At 38.2% G+C, this 17,159-nt stretch overlaps 1 protein-coding gene across 1 annotated transcript in view; it reads left to right on the forward strand.

The window, feature by feature from the left end:
• The window catches only part of PTPRZ1 (protein tyrosine phosphatase, receptor-type, Z polypeptide 1), a 62,910-nt gene that overhangs the window by 37,065 nt on the left and 8,686 nt on the right, over positions 1 to 17,159 (forward strand). The window contains exons 14-21 of the mRNA XM_010139929.1: positions 3,865 to 3,956; positions 7,247 to 7,332; positions 9,612 to 9,632; positions 9,809 to 9,905; positions 11,343 to 11,425; positions 12,160 to 12,294; positions 13,562 to 13,696; positions 14,729 to 14,892. Of these exons, the coding sequence (XP_010138231.1) occupies positions 3,865 to 3,956; positions 7,247 to 7,332; positions 9,612 to 9,632; positions 9,809 to 9,905; positions 11,343 to 11,425; positions 12,160 to 12,294; positions 13,562 to 13,696; positions 14,729 to 14,892 (813 nt within the window). The remainder of the gene's footprint in view (positions 1 to 3,864; positions 3,957 to 7,246; positions 7,333 to 9,611; positions 9,633 to 9,808; positions 9,906 to 11,342; positions 11,426 to 12,159; positions 12,295 to 13,561; positions 13,697 to 14,728; positions 14,893 to 17,159) is intronic.

Genomic DNA, 17,159 nt, shown 5'->3' on the forward strand with positions numbered 1-17,159 from the left:
ATTTGAATCTCCTTGCTCTGTTCATTTCATTTCTGGATGGCCTCACCCTTCCAATTTTGCTGAATTAACTGTATCTGTTAAGGTGACTGAAATTGAAAGTTTCTCTGTTCCATCATATAATATACTGAAAATTGCTTATGCATGTGTGTACTGTTTTGGAACAGTTCATGGAAGCAACCAATAAAGATAAACCTCATTAAACGATATATAGGAAGAAATGTCAGGCTATTTGTGCAGATCAATTTTTATAGTGCTTATCATAAGAAGAGCTTGGAAAGTAGTAAAGACAGTAAGAGCTTGGTAACAATTGTCAGTGGGAGTTTTGCCATTCAAGATTCTTTTTCAACAATATGTGAATCTCAGTAAGTGACTAGCTCTAACAATGTGAACAGCAAACTGCTAAAGCAGTTCCAGCTGCATTTGTATCTATAGACATACCTAATATCAGTTGTCATGAAGCCTCTTAGAAGTTACATGACAGCAATGCTTCAGAGATTACTAGCCCCATGACAAGGAACACCCTGAGTAGTCATTCAAATTTGAACTTTCCTCTATCACCCTGCGTCTTTGAAACACAGCTGTTAGAGAATGTTCATTTTGTTATCCATGATTTGAACCGATGCCTTGAGTCTGGTGTTTGGTTTATGGGAACAGAGTTGAGAACCCTCTCTAAGGAGAGTTAAACTTGCACACACAGAGACACACTAAAACCAGATGTAAATTTACAGTGGTCACACTCATTCATCCATGAAGGAAAAACTTCTCAACTATGTGACATCAAATTAAAAGTGTTAATAAAATTCAAAAATTAAAATTTCAGCTGACGAGCACTTAGAAATTAATTGGAATCACTTAAAAATGGAGTAATTGGAATAACTGAGTCACATAATGGAATTCCATAACTTGTCAATTGGACAATTGGAATAATGGGTATCCATTTAAAGGTCCTTTGGATCCATCGGATCTTTAAATGATTGGAACCATTTAAAAATGAATTGTAGTAAGTGTTTGAGAATACCTATTGTCAAATATCCTGTGAGCACATAAGACCCTGAAATTCTCCGAGAAAGAAGTAATCGTGCCTCTAAGACCATTCTGGACTAGCTCTGGATGTGCCATCCTGTCACAGATGCCTCTGACTTCTGAGGTTCAGCTCCTTTCCTCAGACAGGTGAGCAGCGAAACCCCTGCTCATCTTTACACGCATGCAGAGCACCGTGCTGTGCTGCCTGCCTTGGGGACAATCCCAGTCAAGCTCTGAGCAGTCTCTCTCTGCCCCAGAGGAGAAGTAGACAGCACAAATCTTCAGCCAAGGTCCAGGCACCTGTATGCCAGAAAAACAGTGTCCTCTGCAATCTGAGGCATAGTCTTGTCCCAGGTAGTTCACATTTAAGTGTTCATTCAGATCTAGTATCCATCCTGGTAAAGTGAAGAGCTGCTGCTGCATGCCTTCCTGTAGAGATACACTCTAATTAATTCAGTGGCTTAGCACTACCTCCATACAGAAGGTGTGTGTTCGAAGAAGCGTGGAGTCTAAATTACAAATTACAGTTTTAGGTTGAAGATCTAAATGCTGTGATGAAAGGTGTAAATTAAATAATCAGGTTAACATTGAGCGACAGGACCTTTGTCTGGAAGTTTGAAATTGTCATCTACTTTTTTCATTAACAACAAGTGATAATTAACGAGACATGGTTATTAACATTAGGTTTAGTCGTGATGGCTTTCACTGCTGATGCAGAAGCAGATGGAGTGCCTATTTATGAGTCTTATTACAGGTTAAGTCAACTGCTATGAATTTATCTCCCAAATGTGCTAAGGGTGTAATTTATTTTCAGCCACAATTAACTTGCTAAAGATTAAAGATACAGAGAGATAGTGAATATATGGCATATTATGAGGATGTTTTAAGTACCACTTTAGATGTGAAAGCCATTATGCTAATTAAATTCTTTTTAACTTAATCTTTTCTGAAGCAAGGATGTGACAAGACTCTCTAATGTTAGTCCATAAACTAGCATTAGCGGGAGGACATTTTGGGGGGTTTAGAGCTTTAAAGTCAGGTTGGTTGGCATGTTGTGTTGGTCTGTGCTGTTTTTAATAAACACAGTACACCAGCATTTGCTGTGCCCAGCAGGCAGGGCCAGACCTTCCAGAAGTGTTTAATGGTTTGAAGTACTTTGATAGTCGCCTGCCTCTCACAGGCGTTTTGTGCACAGTCCTGAGACTAACTCTGGAGTATTATGCTAGCACAGAGACATCATCTGTCACCTCAGCAGCTACTGAATCTGTGGGGTGCTAATGTTAGAGTCTCTTAAAAAATTAGAAAGATGTTCCCAAAAGCATCCTGAATGTGTTCTTGGTCTGCATCCAGAATTGCCGTTTCTAAGTAAAACTAAGTCTATAATGGATAGTCTTAGTTCAAATGTGTCATGCAAAGCCAAGCCTATGAACATCACAAGTATGTTTTAGAGAATTCTAGCTGGCCTCTAAATTTAATAGTCATGTGAATCGTCAGAACTATTTTGTGTGCCACAATTTTCCCTTTGGTGTGGCTTTTCACTTTTCCTTGTGTTTTAAGAGAATATGCATTGTACACAAACAGAAAATTTCTAACACATTCCAAGAGTATGGACATGTTTCCCAAAGGCTTGATTAAAATAAGCTTACCAAAGTCTTTATGATCTACATTAATGGTTCTGGAAAAAATGACAACATCCACATATTATCTATCTATTTCCCAAAGTAGCTTCAAAATTTCTTTCTGATTATAACAATTTATCAGTGCAGTGGTACAGGAGCAGTAGAGAAGAATTTAAAATAACAGTGATTACAGAAAATGGCCAACGATCGTACAGTAGCTTCAGCCAACAGCTTTGAAGAAACAGAATCTTATAAATATGAGATTAATAATTTCCTGATGCATATATTTCTATTTAAAATGAATGATTAGTGAATAATATTTCAAATAGATTAAGTGACCCAGAGTAAAGATTGTTATTAGCATGTCTAATCATATGGAGATTTTTTAATTAAGGAAGCATTCCAATGCTTACAGCAGCAGTTGGTTATTTAGTCCCTTGAAGAGCTTGGACTCTTAACAGATGCTATTCTTATTATCTTCACATCTGGATTACAGCACAGATACAAATCACGTTGTGGGTCATAGTTGAGGTTGATTCCATTTGTATTCATACTTAAATGTTTTTGCAACAAAGCTAGCATCTCCTGGAGTTATAAATTCCCCTGTTTCTGTCTGTCAGCTTCCGGAAGACCTCCCTCAGTGTTGTGATTACACTATGAAAATATTCTTTAGTCCCAGTCATAGCAGTTCCAGAGCCACGCTTTTGTCTGGTGCAGGGCGTGTTGTCTTTTAGTGCATTTCTGTGTCTGCAGTAGGATCTATTGATGAACTACCAAAACTGATGTTGTACAGTGCTCTATCTTCAAGCTAGTGTAATCCCGTGAAAGGGAACAATAATTATGTGTATGAGTTTGGATTAGCAAGGAAGACAATGGCATTTTTTTACTTGGAGTTGTTGTGCATCATCTACAGTAGCTCCTGATGCAGAATTCCTCTTTCAGCTTTTATGATGTCTGATGTGTGCTCTTTCTTCTGCTTCTGGCATAGGTAAAGATGCATGGACTATGTTTTATGCTGAGTTAATATAGTATCTTCAAGTTGTATGCATAATTTGGTAGTGTGTTGGGGGAATATTTATATTATAGCCATATATTTGACACTCCATGAAAACTGTTTTTCAAAACCATTATTTTCTTCCTTACTCAATAATGCCAGAATTACAGAAGGTCTCAGATAATGTTTTATTTTTTGCAATATTTATTTATGTTTCTTCCCCTCTAGGAACTGCTTCCAGACTGCTCACTTTTATTTAGAAGACAATACATCACCTCGAGTGATTTCTGCTCCCCCAGCTCCAGTCTTCCCAGTCTCAGGTAATTTTGGTCAACTGTTCTGCGGATAACTGTTAGCTGTTGGAAGATACTCCTTTGTGTGTGCCCATATGAATTCTTCACCTACTGTAGCGCCTGTAAACCAGAGATTTGTAACCTCTTGTGCTAGTAAACACAGTTGCACTTGACATAGGGAGAGACTAATGTACTAATACTCTCTCCTGTCAGTAACAGAGAAATATCCTTACCTTTGAGAGTTGTCTCAAAGGCACGCTGTGTAGTGGCCTAGTGTAGCCATCTGAGCTACACGAAGTAGCTCTAGTTCACTGTCACAAAGTAGAGGGTTATACCAGCAACTTATTCTGCTGTATTTCTGCCTTTAATTGGATTTGTCACCTATGTGTAGAACATGACGTGTTCTTTTTACCAGCAGGACCAATATATGCATCATCCATCTGCATTTCATTTGCAGTTACAATGTTTTGTTTAACTTACAGATTTTACTAGCATAGTTTACTACTGGTAAGGTTCTCTGTGAGTCTCTCGTATAAATGATACACAAGTGCAGAATATTAATAGCATCTTCTGGTTCCATATCCACCACAGTCATTCGGAGAAACTGTTTCTTTTCTTTCCTCCTCACAGAGTATCAGAGGAGCATGGGCAGCCCTCCCAGCTTTTTCAATCTGAGCAGAATGAAAAGTACCTTAAATAGATTAATTCTGCAGCAGATCCTGAAATCACTCGTGAGAAAAAGATATCTTGTTCCATAAGTAATGTTTTATCAAACTGTGCCATTACACAGAGGGATGGGTTCCCTTGGAATGACTAAGGGAAAGAAAATCAGCTCTTGTGTAGATCACTAGTAAATACATTTATTTAAATAAAGCCCAAACATTAGGCTTCTGTTGTAACTGAATTGTAGGCGCCTTTAAATGCCTCTTGTGTTGATTGCTATTGTTAGGAGACGCATAATCTTCTAAATGGTTAATAGGCAGGGATACAGCTTGATTTCAGAAAACGTGATTATCTATGAAAGTCAAGTGGCAATCATAGGAAATCTCTGCTCTTACTCTCTGTCATTAACTATATTACAGTACAGCTGTGTAATTTTCTTGCAATTGTTCCTGACCAGCTCACCTCGGGGAGATAATGTGTTTTCCGTTGACATTAGACAGAATTGCACTTACAGTTATTCTGAGTGCCCAAAATATGTGTTTTGATGCTGGAGGTTTTCCTTCTGAAATACTGATAAATACTAACTTAAATAGAAAAGTGTTTCTAACTGACTGAAAGATGCATAAAATATTTTATGGAAAAAGGGGCAAGCACCAAGGAAATATTTTTTGCCTTATTTTGCATGCAACAGATGTCAAGTGAGCAGTTTTTGCATTTCAGCAGTGTAGTTTTACAACAGTTGAGACTAACTGCAATGTAATACTGTCAAAGAGTGGGAAGACCCTGCTAAGTTAATTTCTTATTGTGACTATGACTAAAAGCACACTCCACAGATCTCATTACATATTAAGCTTCCATCTGTGGAGTTTTATTGGCAGACATAGGAGCATTGCACTTATTCATAGAAAATGTCCCAGCACATCACAGGATAATTCAAAGATGCATTCAGAATGAAAAATGAATTCCAGGGTAATATCAACCTTTAAGTAGTTTCAAGTGATACCTGCCATCCAAATGTAAATATATTCCTGGAGTCAGAAGTGATTGAACTGGGAGATTAGCGCTGACGAGGAAATAAAACAGTAGTGACACCAAACCTGAGGTCTCTTTCTCCCTTACTGTGCTTGCTGTTAGGATCATTTACCTTCCCTTCTGGTCTTGTGGTTGCATATCATTAGAATAAACACTTTATGCCAGGTTTCATCTCTGAAGTGTGAAGATAGCATTACACATTTGTTCAGCTTCTCTTAGGTTTGACTGGATAAATTCACTTTTTGTATTCAGATCCATTCATGTAAGTGGAAGACCAGATGGATCTCAATACAAATCAACAAATTCTTGGTAACTGAAAGCTAAAATTGTTAGGCGGCCTGAATGCTGAACATCTGTTGATGTAAGTAACAGGTCCTTGTTTGATGTTTTTGATGTTGCTTTCTCATATGAAACAGTGATGAAATTACAGATTGTGAAATAAACATATTTTTAATCCATGAAAGGCTTTAAAAAAACACAAAGCAATATTATTCTTCAGAACTGAAACTAGCTGACATCCTTTAACAGGTAATTAACAAGTTACTTTGTTTATATGGCATATTTGCAGGAAAGAGAAGATTAAAAGTCCAAAAGTTTTTCAGCATGATCCCAAATGAATGTTCTACACAAGAGTGTTTTTCTGTAGTCCTATAAAATAAAAAGGAGGTGTCCTGAAACATAAAAATCAGATGGACAATTCAGACTCAGTATCAGGACCCAGAAGTTGCATGTATCACATTCATTGGTTGAGAACATAGGTGTTGTCTTTGAGGGTATCCAGAAAGTCTTAAACTTAAATCTTTCATTTAAAACTTGATGTATAAAGATTGATGTGAAAATTTGCAGTCAATACTCCCAGGATCAGACGTAGGATTATTATCAGTAGTAAGCATAGAATCACAGGGAGAGTGGAGGGGGGAAAAATCCCTACTGGAAGTACACAGTAATGCAGCAAAAAATGAAAATTAGTTATAGTTTCCTTTGGATGCCACTGCAAACATGCATTGGCATGTTATCATGCAAACATACATCAAGTAATGTTATATTACTGGCATAATGCTGCATTGATTTAGTAGGCTCAGGACTATGTGGCTAGTCCACATACTGCATTAGAGTCCTAGTGCAACACTAAGCAGCCTAAAGAACCCAGACAGCTCTGCCTGATCGCTCTTTCTTTATCAGTGTTATTCAGAGCTCTGCTCCTGCCCTCTCCCTTTGAACGTCTTGTAGCAAACTGCTAATCCTTCCATTTCCCCTTGACTTCACAGGGAAGTTCCGAGCACTCTGCAATTTACAGACAAGCTCAGCAGCTTGCAGAATCAGCACCTTGCAGAATCAGCACCTTGATTTTGCGGGCTTAAAGACAGAGCAAGACCTAGCAAGGCATTCTCTGTATCTTCTTACCAAATAGTCATTTAGAAATATACAAGTGTTAGCAAATGGTTTTAGAAATGTTGATGGTGTCAGAGAGTGGTTTTATTACTGTGGGAGTTCTGTATCCAAAGTTAACGCCAAAAATTTTATTTCAGGATGTTGTGTGGATTGCCTACATATAACTTCTTTATATGTCACTGGCTTTTTATTCTTCATAAATATATTTTTTGTCTTTTCCCACCCCTAAGATGATGTTGGAGCAATTCCAATAAAGCATTTTCCAAAACATGTTGCAGATTTACATGCAAGTAATGGTTTTTCTGAAGAATTTGAGGTATGGCTCTATGATGTCATCTTTCTTAGCACATACCGATAATGTTAAGTTTAAATGCCTGGAAACAAAGAACTGGGCATTACATTCTGACTTGGAGACCAATTTCATAAATGCCTGTAAATATAAATACTCTGAGCCCAGTAAGGACTGTTTATGCATTTAGGGAGATTTATAAAAGCTAGTAGGACTGGGATGCAAGTGGGAATGTTTATCACTGTGATAAAATGTTAAGTGATTGTGTGACTAAACTATGCAAAAGTAATGCAGTCTGTGTGGTTTATTAGATACAGTTGTAGATCTGTAGCTTTTCCAACACTAATGCCAATTGAATTTTGCAGAAGCTGCCCACATTTGCTTGTTCCAATTACAGAGAAAAAAATTGGAAGTAATAATGAGTACACGTGGAAAGATTTCTGATTAACAGGGAGCTAATATAGTCTTCATATGTGGTAGTGAAAGCTTTACAGTTCCTTTCCTAAAGTATATGGTTCATAAGAGGTATTTCAAAATTTTGTAAGATGCACTCTCATCATATAATGTTACTATCACCATATGTAACTAATGAACTTCATTGTTTTTCACATCCCTATGTATTATAAGCAATTAAAGATAGGTTTGTTCTAACTTGTCACTTAAAATAAACATTATAAACCAAAACTCTGCAATTAAAGCTGTGCTATTAAAATTCCTGACAAATGATTCCTAGCAAAATCAGTCAGTTGAGATAGAGATGAGATTTTTAATTTACCTCTAATAATTTAAAATATGATTGTAATAGTCCTGCTGCAAAAAACAACAATACTGAAAGTAAAAAAATTCATAGTTTTGCGTCTTTTGGTTTTGCTTTTGTTTCCCCAGCCAATGTATTGTGATCTAATGGACAAAAAATTCCATGTCTCTCATCTAACCTTCTTCATCAGTATTTCTTTTCCAATTCATTTTACATTCAGAATATCCACCTGATTATAGGACCAAACTTATGAAAACTTGTGAATGTCCAATGTATGTTCACGTGTTACGCATATGCGCTGACAGGACTGGGCTCCTGCTAGGCTGGCTCTTAGTAAGAGCAGCTCTTGAAGGACCGCATGTAAATGCAGCGGTAACAAAGTTCTTTCACCGTCAGAGAGGACAGCAATACAGAAATCAAGTTGTTCATCCTAAAGTGTCCTTTTCCTAAAATTGTTCTTTTTCATAAATTGGAGCACTGATCCAAACACCAAATATACTAAATCTCACTGAGATACACCTGCACCATCTGAAATATTTTGTGCTTAATTTAACTATTACAAAGAACTCAGTGTCCTCATCGTTTCTTGGAGATCCTTTTTGGCTTTAGAGACTACCCCAGAATTTGGGTAGTCTTGGTCTTTTGTCTTCCAGTAAAGAATTTAGAAGCTATGGAAAATTGAAATATAGTCATTGTCTTTGCAGAGTCACCAGACCTTTGGAGAGTACAGGGGTAGTTCAGGTTTTTTATTTATATTGCTATAAAACAACTCATATTTAAAATCTAATTTTCAGACTGGTCATCACCTTTCTCATACATATATATATTTAAATAGCTGAAGGTGATTAATATTCAATAAATCTTAAAAAGTGTTGGGAAACATTGCTATAGTACCTTTAGTGATGGCAACGTATTTCCTTCTTAACAATGTGGGCCTTATAAATGCTTCAGTTTCCTGTCAGTTAAAGTAATCAAAGAAATAAAATTTATTAATTTTGTGAGTCTTGGAGCCTGTCTTCTCAGACCTTTCTCTCTCTCTTTCTAAAAAGACTGGGTTCATTGAGAAACTGCTGGCAGGCCCGGGGCAGTACTGCTGCCTGTCACCAGGGCGCCGTGAGGCTGGCAGAGCGGCACGCTGCCCTGCTCCGGGGAAGGTTTTACAGCTGAGCGCAAAGAGAGCAAGAGATTCCTCAGGGAAACTAATGCAGTTATAAGGACCAATAACAAATCCAATGAGTAGTTAAATATACAGGTGGTCTGGCTAAAGTCAGAGGTGTTGCTCGTGTCTAAGCTTTCACCAGGCTAAGGTGTAACATTAAAGCTAAAGGTAGGAAAACAGACAGCACTGTTTTAACAGGCAAATTACCTCTTGCTTTCTGTAAGAGTTATGTCAAAATATTCAGCTTTGTTGTTATTATGGAGATAAATATTGCATGATCATAACTGTTTTCCATATAGTAATTGTAATTTATATAAACACTTTTATCCATTTATTCTGTGCTGTGGAATTTGATTTTTTTTACTTTTTTTGCATTCATTCCCTCATTAGACACTGAAAGAGTTTTATCAGGTAAGGAATTATTTCGCTGCATTTTTTTTTTTTCTAGCAATGATGTAGTTGTAAAATATCATAGCTAATTGGGTATAAGGTTGTGGTTCTTTTTGTGCTAACTTACTGTATTTTAAGACTTTTTTGTATCTTAATACTTTGTGAAGTATGACATACTTTTTTTTTTTCTTTTCCAGGAAATCCAGAGCTGTACTGTAGATCTAGGTATTACATCAGACAGCTCTAATCACCCTGACAACAAGAATAAGAATCGATACATAAACATTGTTGCTTGTAAGTAAATGCATCACTTGGTGTTTTGTTTAAGAAGTAATTATAGACGAGTACAGATTTATATGAGATTACCTCTACACTGAAAGCTCTGGCTACTGTTCAGCAAAATGCTTGGAAAGGAGTAGCATGGTATTTCACATCTCTTCCAGTTAGTCCTCTGGCATTCTGCTGCTTTGATGAGCATGTGTTAGCAAGACATATTTGTGTCTTCTGTGGTGACCCAAAGGGAGTTAGGGGATTTCATTATAATGCCATTATAAACCCAAAGAAGCTGTGTTTTGATTGCCAAAATTAATCCATCTTTGATCTGGAATAATGATGATTTATCCTCTCTAGGAGCTTCACAATCCCTGGATGTACTTACTGTCAATATATAAATATAAATGTACTGGGTTTGTGTTGTATTGTGCCCTAACACAATGTAATAGAACAGCTTCATTAGCCAGGACACGTTTTCCCATTGCATCGCCCTTCTTCACTACACCAGATTTTTCTTTTCTACAACACATCTATTCAATTTCGTTAATTTCTCTTTGAAGCTATTGCCTCTAGGCTCTTGATCATTTTGCTGGCTTGATGTATTTTTCTTAACTCTCTGTAGTATTTCAACTTTGTTCTGGTAACAAGAAGCTCTAAATTAAATATGTGTTCAGCATTCAGTGTCACTAGAGCTTAATAGAAAAAGAGGTAGAATGAGCTCATCTGGCAGAAAGCAATGTAAACCACCAGCAAGAAATCCCATTCCACCTGGCTGAACATACCTCCAGAAGTATGCTGCTCTGTGTCTGTACCTGGTCAGACAAAAGGTGCCAAGCCAGGGGCTTTGTTATCAAAGGGCAGCGCTCAAGCATCTTAAGGCAGCTCAGGTAGCAAGAATTACTCTGTGCAATTGAATCAAGTCTCTAGTCCACATAGTCAATGCAGGCTCCAGAAAGCTTCAGCTCTCCCTGAGGCATCCCCTGCTCCAGCTCTTCAGCTGACCAGCTCCCCCAAGGTCCCATCGCTTTCGAGGCTCCAGGCTCTGTCCTCTTTACCTTGGAATGACTCTGCCTAAACATTGGTGACAGTGTGATTTGAGACATCCCAGGGCAGCCAGGACACTATGCAGGCTTGGCAAACACGACACAGGACTTAGAGAAGACCCGTGTCTCTTCACAAGCAGCAGCTGGAGGCTATAGGGGAACATGTCACAGTGCCTAAAATGACCCCAGCTGCTACTGTTCAGGCAACTAAATTCAGAATCCCTTGAATCCTTGGATTTATTGGTTTATTTTTCTGCAAACTAGAATTTTGAATGCGATTCATAGCTAAGCACAGGACATTTCATATGTGATTGTCACTGTAAAAATCCGTTTCAGTATTTTTAAAAAGGATTTCTTACAGAAAGAGTATTTCTTGCAGAAAACTATGCTTATTTTCTCCCTTGTTTTACTACAGATGATCATACTAGGGTTAAACTAGCACAGCTTGCAGAAAAGGATGGAAAACTGACTGATTACATTAATGCCAACTATGTTGATGTAAGTGCTTTTTTCTACCTGCCAGCTTATTCATCTGTCAGCCTTTTCTGTAAATACTGATGTATGTATATGAAGGTGAATAGACTTAGTAATATTTTTAAAATAGTACAATATTGCAAATTTTGTTAGAAAAACCTTTAATTATCTAAGTTAAGCCTAGAAAGTTAAAGGACAGGTTAAACTCCAGTTCTTTCTTTGAATCCATCTTGATACTGTAGCAGCTGCAACTTGGTGAAGAGCTTAATGAAACTGAAAATGTTCTGTCACATCTGAGTCATTTCAGAAGCATTTCACATCTGAATGTTTGTTCTTTTATATATTTTTGGTAAGTGGTTAATTCTTCTGTCTGAAATACTCTCATGAGAGGAAGATGCCATTTGGCTGAGAGCCTCACCGAGGTACCATTTATCCAATTTTCGTTACCCAGTAATTTACATGCGAATGATCTTGATTCATTATATCATAATAGATGTCTCATAATCGCTGTCGTGTCAACATTCTGCTGGAACATGGGCACTTGAACATCTATCCTATTTGTTGGGATGATAAACATTGACATAACAGTTGCATTCATATGTCATCTGGCACCGCAGGGTAGTTATAAATTCAAAAGTACTTGAAAGCTTTTGAGGTTCTTTAAAAACAGATATATTAAAATGTCACATACTCCTCCCAACCTCCTTTTGCTTGTGGACTGTGATTTGACAAGTGTCATTTGTTATATTTCAATTTAGGGCTACAACAAGCCAAAAGCCTACATTGCAGCTCAAGGGCCACTAAAATCAACAGCAGAAGATTTCTGGAGAATGATATGGGAACATAACGTAGAAGTTATTGTGATGATAACTAATCTCGTTGAGAAAGGAAGGGTATGAGTACCTCTGTCTATTATTTATTTCTCTGATGTTGATAGACCTACCTCTAGCAGACTCCTTTCCCTCTTTTAGAAACCGGGTTTAGGCATTTATTGAGCAACAAGCAACAAGTTTGTAGTATTTGCTTTTACTGGGATTGGCTATAGAAGTATAAAGTTGAGGATTTGTAGTATGAAACTAAAGAAAACATTTGAACTCAATTGTCAACAACAAGTCTTGAAAACACCATGTTCTAACTCCGAAACAAATTGTCTTATACTGAAAACAAACTTCTTCTATATATTTAGGAGTGGCCAGACTATGGACCTTACACCACATTCTGCTGCCAGTCTGCTCTCTGTTATTGTCTTTCTCAGAGGTGCCTTAGACCCTGAAAAGGGGAAGGCCATAGTTCAGGTCAATTTTCTGGATATTCACTGGCTGCTCCCTGTTAACATCCTATAGGACCCACAGTTCCTTTCCTACTACATGACGAGATATACATTTGTCCAGTGAGACAAAATTAGATCAAACTGTATCACAGGATTTGTGTTTCTCTGGTCGTATGGATGGGAATGTGAATGTACCGGGGAGTCACATGAGGAGACATCACATCACACTTGCCACACCAGCAGCAATGCCTAAAATGCACGTCATACGAACAATTAAGCATATATCAGATGATACAGACACAACAAACGCATACAAGTGCCGCACTTCATTTATAATTCCATGCTGTAAACCTGTACTCTTCTAGTACTCCTAGAGAAGGTTGTATGGCTGCCCAACCAAAAGCCTGGGCATCATGGCTGTCTACTGTGTATTCTGGACACCCTCTCCTGCTCTGATCAGATACAGTATATACTCTACCCATGCTAGGAACCAACCAAATGTCACATATGACTATACTGAATTGAATGTATTCCTATTATTCCTGCAGACTATCTGTTATTTTCTTTAGATTTTAGAGTGCCTGCAGAATGGTAAGTTCCACAATATTAGAGTGCTGTAACTCTGATGGTGTGATTTAAACCTTTTTTTTTTCTTTTGAGTATTCCAAATAAAGAGTATCTTTGCACAGTCATCTCTCTTTACAGCACAAAATAAATATGCATTATTTGTTCTCTTTTGTAGAAGATCATATCTATTACAAACTGGGTATATTGAGGGTCCAAGTATGTTTTTCTGATTGACCGTGCTCTTAAATTTGAACATTTTAGCTTGCTAGTTTGACATTTTGTTTTCTTTCTCTTTGTCTCTGTTTTTATTTGCTTTCTAACAGAGAAAATGTGACCAGTACTGGCCTGCCGAAGGTAGTGAAGAATATGGGAACTTCTTGGTTACTCAGAAGAGTGTTCATGTACTTGCCTATTACACTGTGAGGAATTTTACTCTTAGAAACACCAAGATCAAAAAGGTTCGTGACATCCTGAAAACATAGTTAAGCTAAAGGGAGTGTTAAATGTCACTCAGAATATTTTTTTAAGGCAATCGGCAGCTCTTCTCTGTTGTATATGTGAAGCTGAATCCTGTAGGTCTCAGCCAGCCAAAATGCTTGTCAACTTCAATTAATTTGCCAGATCAACAAACGGAGAAGACTCTGGCCTGTAGTACTGGTGTGATGCAGGACCATCAGGGCAAGAGCGGAGTCTGATGTGGACTTTGCCTGCCTGGTGAACAGGAGGATACATTCTCTGAAATAGAGCAGCTAGTAGAAAATGTGGCATGAATTAAATTATCCACCTCATCTATCCATTTGCCTTTTTAAGGACAGGTGCATCCACACCTTGTTTTACTGTAATCAGAACCAGCATGCTCTCAGCTCAGTAATGTGACATTGGCACCTTGAGGGGGATTCTGAAAGCTAAATGTTAGACCTGAATGTTAACCTGAATGTTAGACATCTAGTCTTCCAGCCTCTCTGTAGAATTAGTGCATATTGTACAGCACTTACTGTCAAGTGACTTTTCCTGCCTATTTTAAGAACCGATCTTTGAATGAGACAACTGGTTGTCTGAAGGTATCGCTGCCTCTGAGTTGCCATTGAGGGGGGGAGCTTAGAAAAGCAGCATACACAAGGCTACTTTCCTTATCGATCACTGAGGTTGGGTGAGATGGATCCTACTCTTTCAGTCCACCCAGAGTGTTGGAAATAGCTGGTGACTCTTAAGAGCAGCTGTAATTTGTTATGCCTCCAGTGCTCTTAACCTTTCTCTATGGCTTTCTAAGGGACAGTGCCAAGTCGTTTTTCCATTCAGTGGGCAAGCTGATGGGACAGAAGCACAGGGCCTTCCTTTTCTCTTTGAAAGCTGGAATATTCAGAGCTAGGTGGCATGCTGTTAACTAAATAGGGCCAGTGCTAATTCAAGAACTATCAGGTAAATAAAATTATGAAGAGTTGCCATTCAGATGTGGGCTGCTTACATATGGAATTATTTTTCCGTTGCAGGGTTCCCAGAAAGGGAGGTCTAGTGGACGTATAGTTACTCAGTACCATTATACCCAGTGGCCTGACATGGGTGTTCCAGAATACACACTGCCCGTGCTCACCTTCGTGCGGAAGGCATCGCATGCCAAGTGCCACGCTGTCGGGCCTGTTGTGGTTCATTGCAGGTGTGGTTTTTACCGCTATAAGGTTCACTCTGCTTTTGTTTTGCAGAAAAAAGAATTTTTCAGTGGTGGGTTAAGAAAAATTTCACCCTCACGTTTAACAATTCTCGATGGGAAGAGATTAATTTCTTAGCTAATATTTCTATCCTTGGTAAAGCCAACTAATCAGCTGTCTGTGCCACTTCTGTAAATCTCCATAATGGCTGTAGACAACATGACGCTGCTCTGCACTATGTTCTTTTTTTTGCAAAAATGCTTTTCTTTTTACTTTTTTGCACATTTCTATACTACTTTCTTGATTCCTACGAGCTTACCAGATACATATATAGCAGTAATTGTTTCATTTCTGCAAATAGATCATTAGGATGTTTTTGGCTCATGCTTTCTTTGGTGCAGGGATACTCTGTAATCCTAAGAGGAGCTCCTAAGAGAAGACTCACTTTATTCCTGGCTGAACTACAACTCTGCTGTTTTTAACATTCCTCTGCGCTCTAGCAGTCATTTGCAATGGAGGAGCATTCTGGGGAACGGTTTGAGGTCTGCATGTGCTGCAGTGCGCAGGCAGGTGTTCTGTCAGTGCTCACTAAAACTGGGCAGCTCAGGGTTAAAAAGGGCTTGTAGGGCCTGGAATGACTTCACAATGCCCGTGGAGGACCGGGTTATTGTAAAATATATAAGCAGGTTCTGGTTTTCCACTATAGTACCTCACCTTTGATGGAACATTTGGAAAGAGAACCTCCTCATGAATTCTGTCCTTCTGGAGCTGACTCTGAGGAAGCCAACAGGTAAAGTCACCTCACGAATGCTGCAAATGAAGATACTTTCTTTCTGGGATGATCTAATCTGACTGAAATCTGTTTTTAGCTTGGGAAGTGAAAATTCCACATTTTGGTTGTTCTGCTGATATCTAGATCCTGCCCTTTCTTGGGAAGTTCAAAATAAGAGTTTCCCCAAAATACCAAGATCTGTGCCAGCAGGCTGAGAGATCAGTAACACATTATTAGCCAGTTAAATTGAGTTTTTAAAAAGTGAAAAGTGGTAAGTTGTGTGGCTTCAGTCAGACTTCTCCACTGGGTCATAGGTATAGCTCATCTTTGTCTGAAGGCAGTTTTATGTGGATTTTCGTTCACCTGCCCTCATGCACTATGGAGTTTCAAAGGAGGATGTTAGAAATGTTAGAAATATAACTTTTATTTATCTTTACAGGCTATATGCAGGACACATAGAAGGAACTTCATGAAATTTTTTTTGCTATTTTTATGTTTTGGTACTTTTCATGTTTTGTATCTCGTAACAAGTACAGATGGTGTCTGGTAATCTTTATATTTTTTTGTGTCTAATAGTGTGTTGATAACCCGGAACTTTCAGTTTTGTATTACATTTGTTTAGACTGTTTGTTACAGCGGTCAGAGCTCACACTACCCATGCTTTGTGCCACCTCTGTGGAATAAAGGAGAGGACTGAATCGGCCTGTACGGACTGAGCTTGGTCCGTGCAGCCCCAGCTCAGCGTTGCTGTCAAGTTACATGTACCATTAAACATAACATTTCCTCATAACTTAGAGGGGAATTACAACTGACTAATTCCTGTATTTGACTAGATAACAAAAAATTACCTCTTGACCTTGTACTCCCTACCCAGATATTTTATGAAAGAAAAGGTTAGTTTCTAATCTTACGATTCAGCTGTTTTTATGCTAAATGAGTCAGATTTCATATCAGAAGTGAGCCGATTAACCATTTGGTTTGTGCCTTCCCTTTTAAAGAAGAATTTCAACCATTGCTCGCCCTCTTAGCTGTATCTAGAGAGCGCTAAGCTTTTTCTGTTAGTACCTTCAGCAGCTCTGCCACTTCCTGGGCTTTTCCTCGGTCCGGTATCTTCGAAATCTCCTATATCTGTATTGGGTGGCATGATGCAGCTTTCCCTTTTAAGTGATATGCCTTTCAACAGAAAAGAATTTGGGCACATTAACTGTGCCCAAATGCTGACATATGCCAGTCTTTCTAGGTATATTTGACAAAGTATCCTGAGGAACATCGGAAGCCTGAAAAATTGCAGACCTGCAGGAAACCCCTTAGTTCTATTTCAGCTGATACTTCAAAAATTGGTAAAAATTGATACTTTAAAAATCATTTGAGAAAATGATCTTTAGATCTGTTCTTGCTCAGAGAAAGAGATGAGTTGGATTTTTCTTCATTACCAGCCTTGAAGCTTTAGCGGAGTAATAGAATCATATAATAATGTGATTTGTAGAGGAAAACCTTCCCTAC

This window comes from Buceros rhinoceros, unplaced genomic scaffold, assembly GCF_000710305.1.
Source record: "Buceros rhinoceros silvestris isolate BGI_N320 unplaced genomic scaffold, ASM71030v1 scaffold19387, whole genome shotgun sequence".
In the NCBI taxonomy this organism is placed as follows: Eukaryota; Metazoa; Chordata; class Aves; order Bucerotiformes; family Bucerotidae; genus Buceros; species Buceros rhinoceros.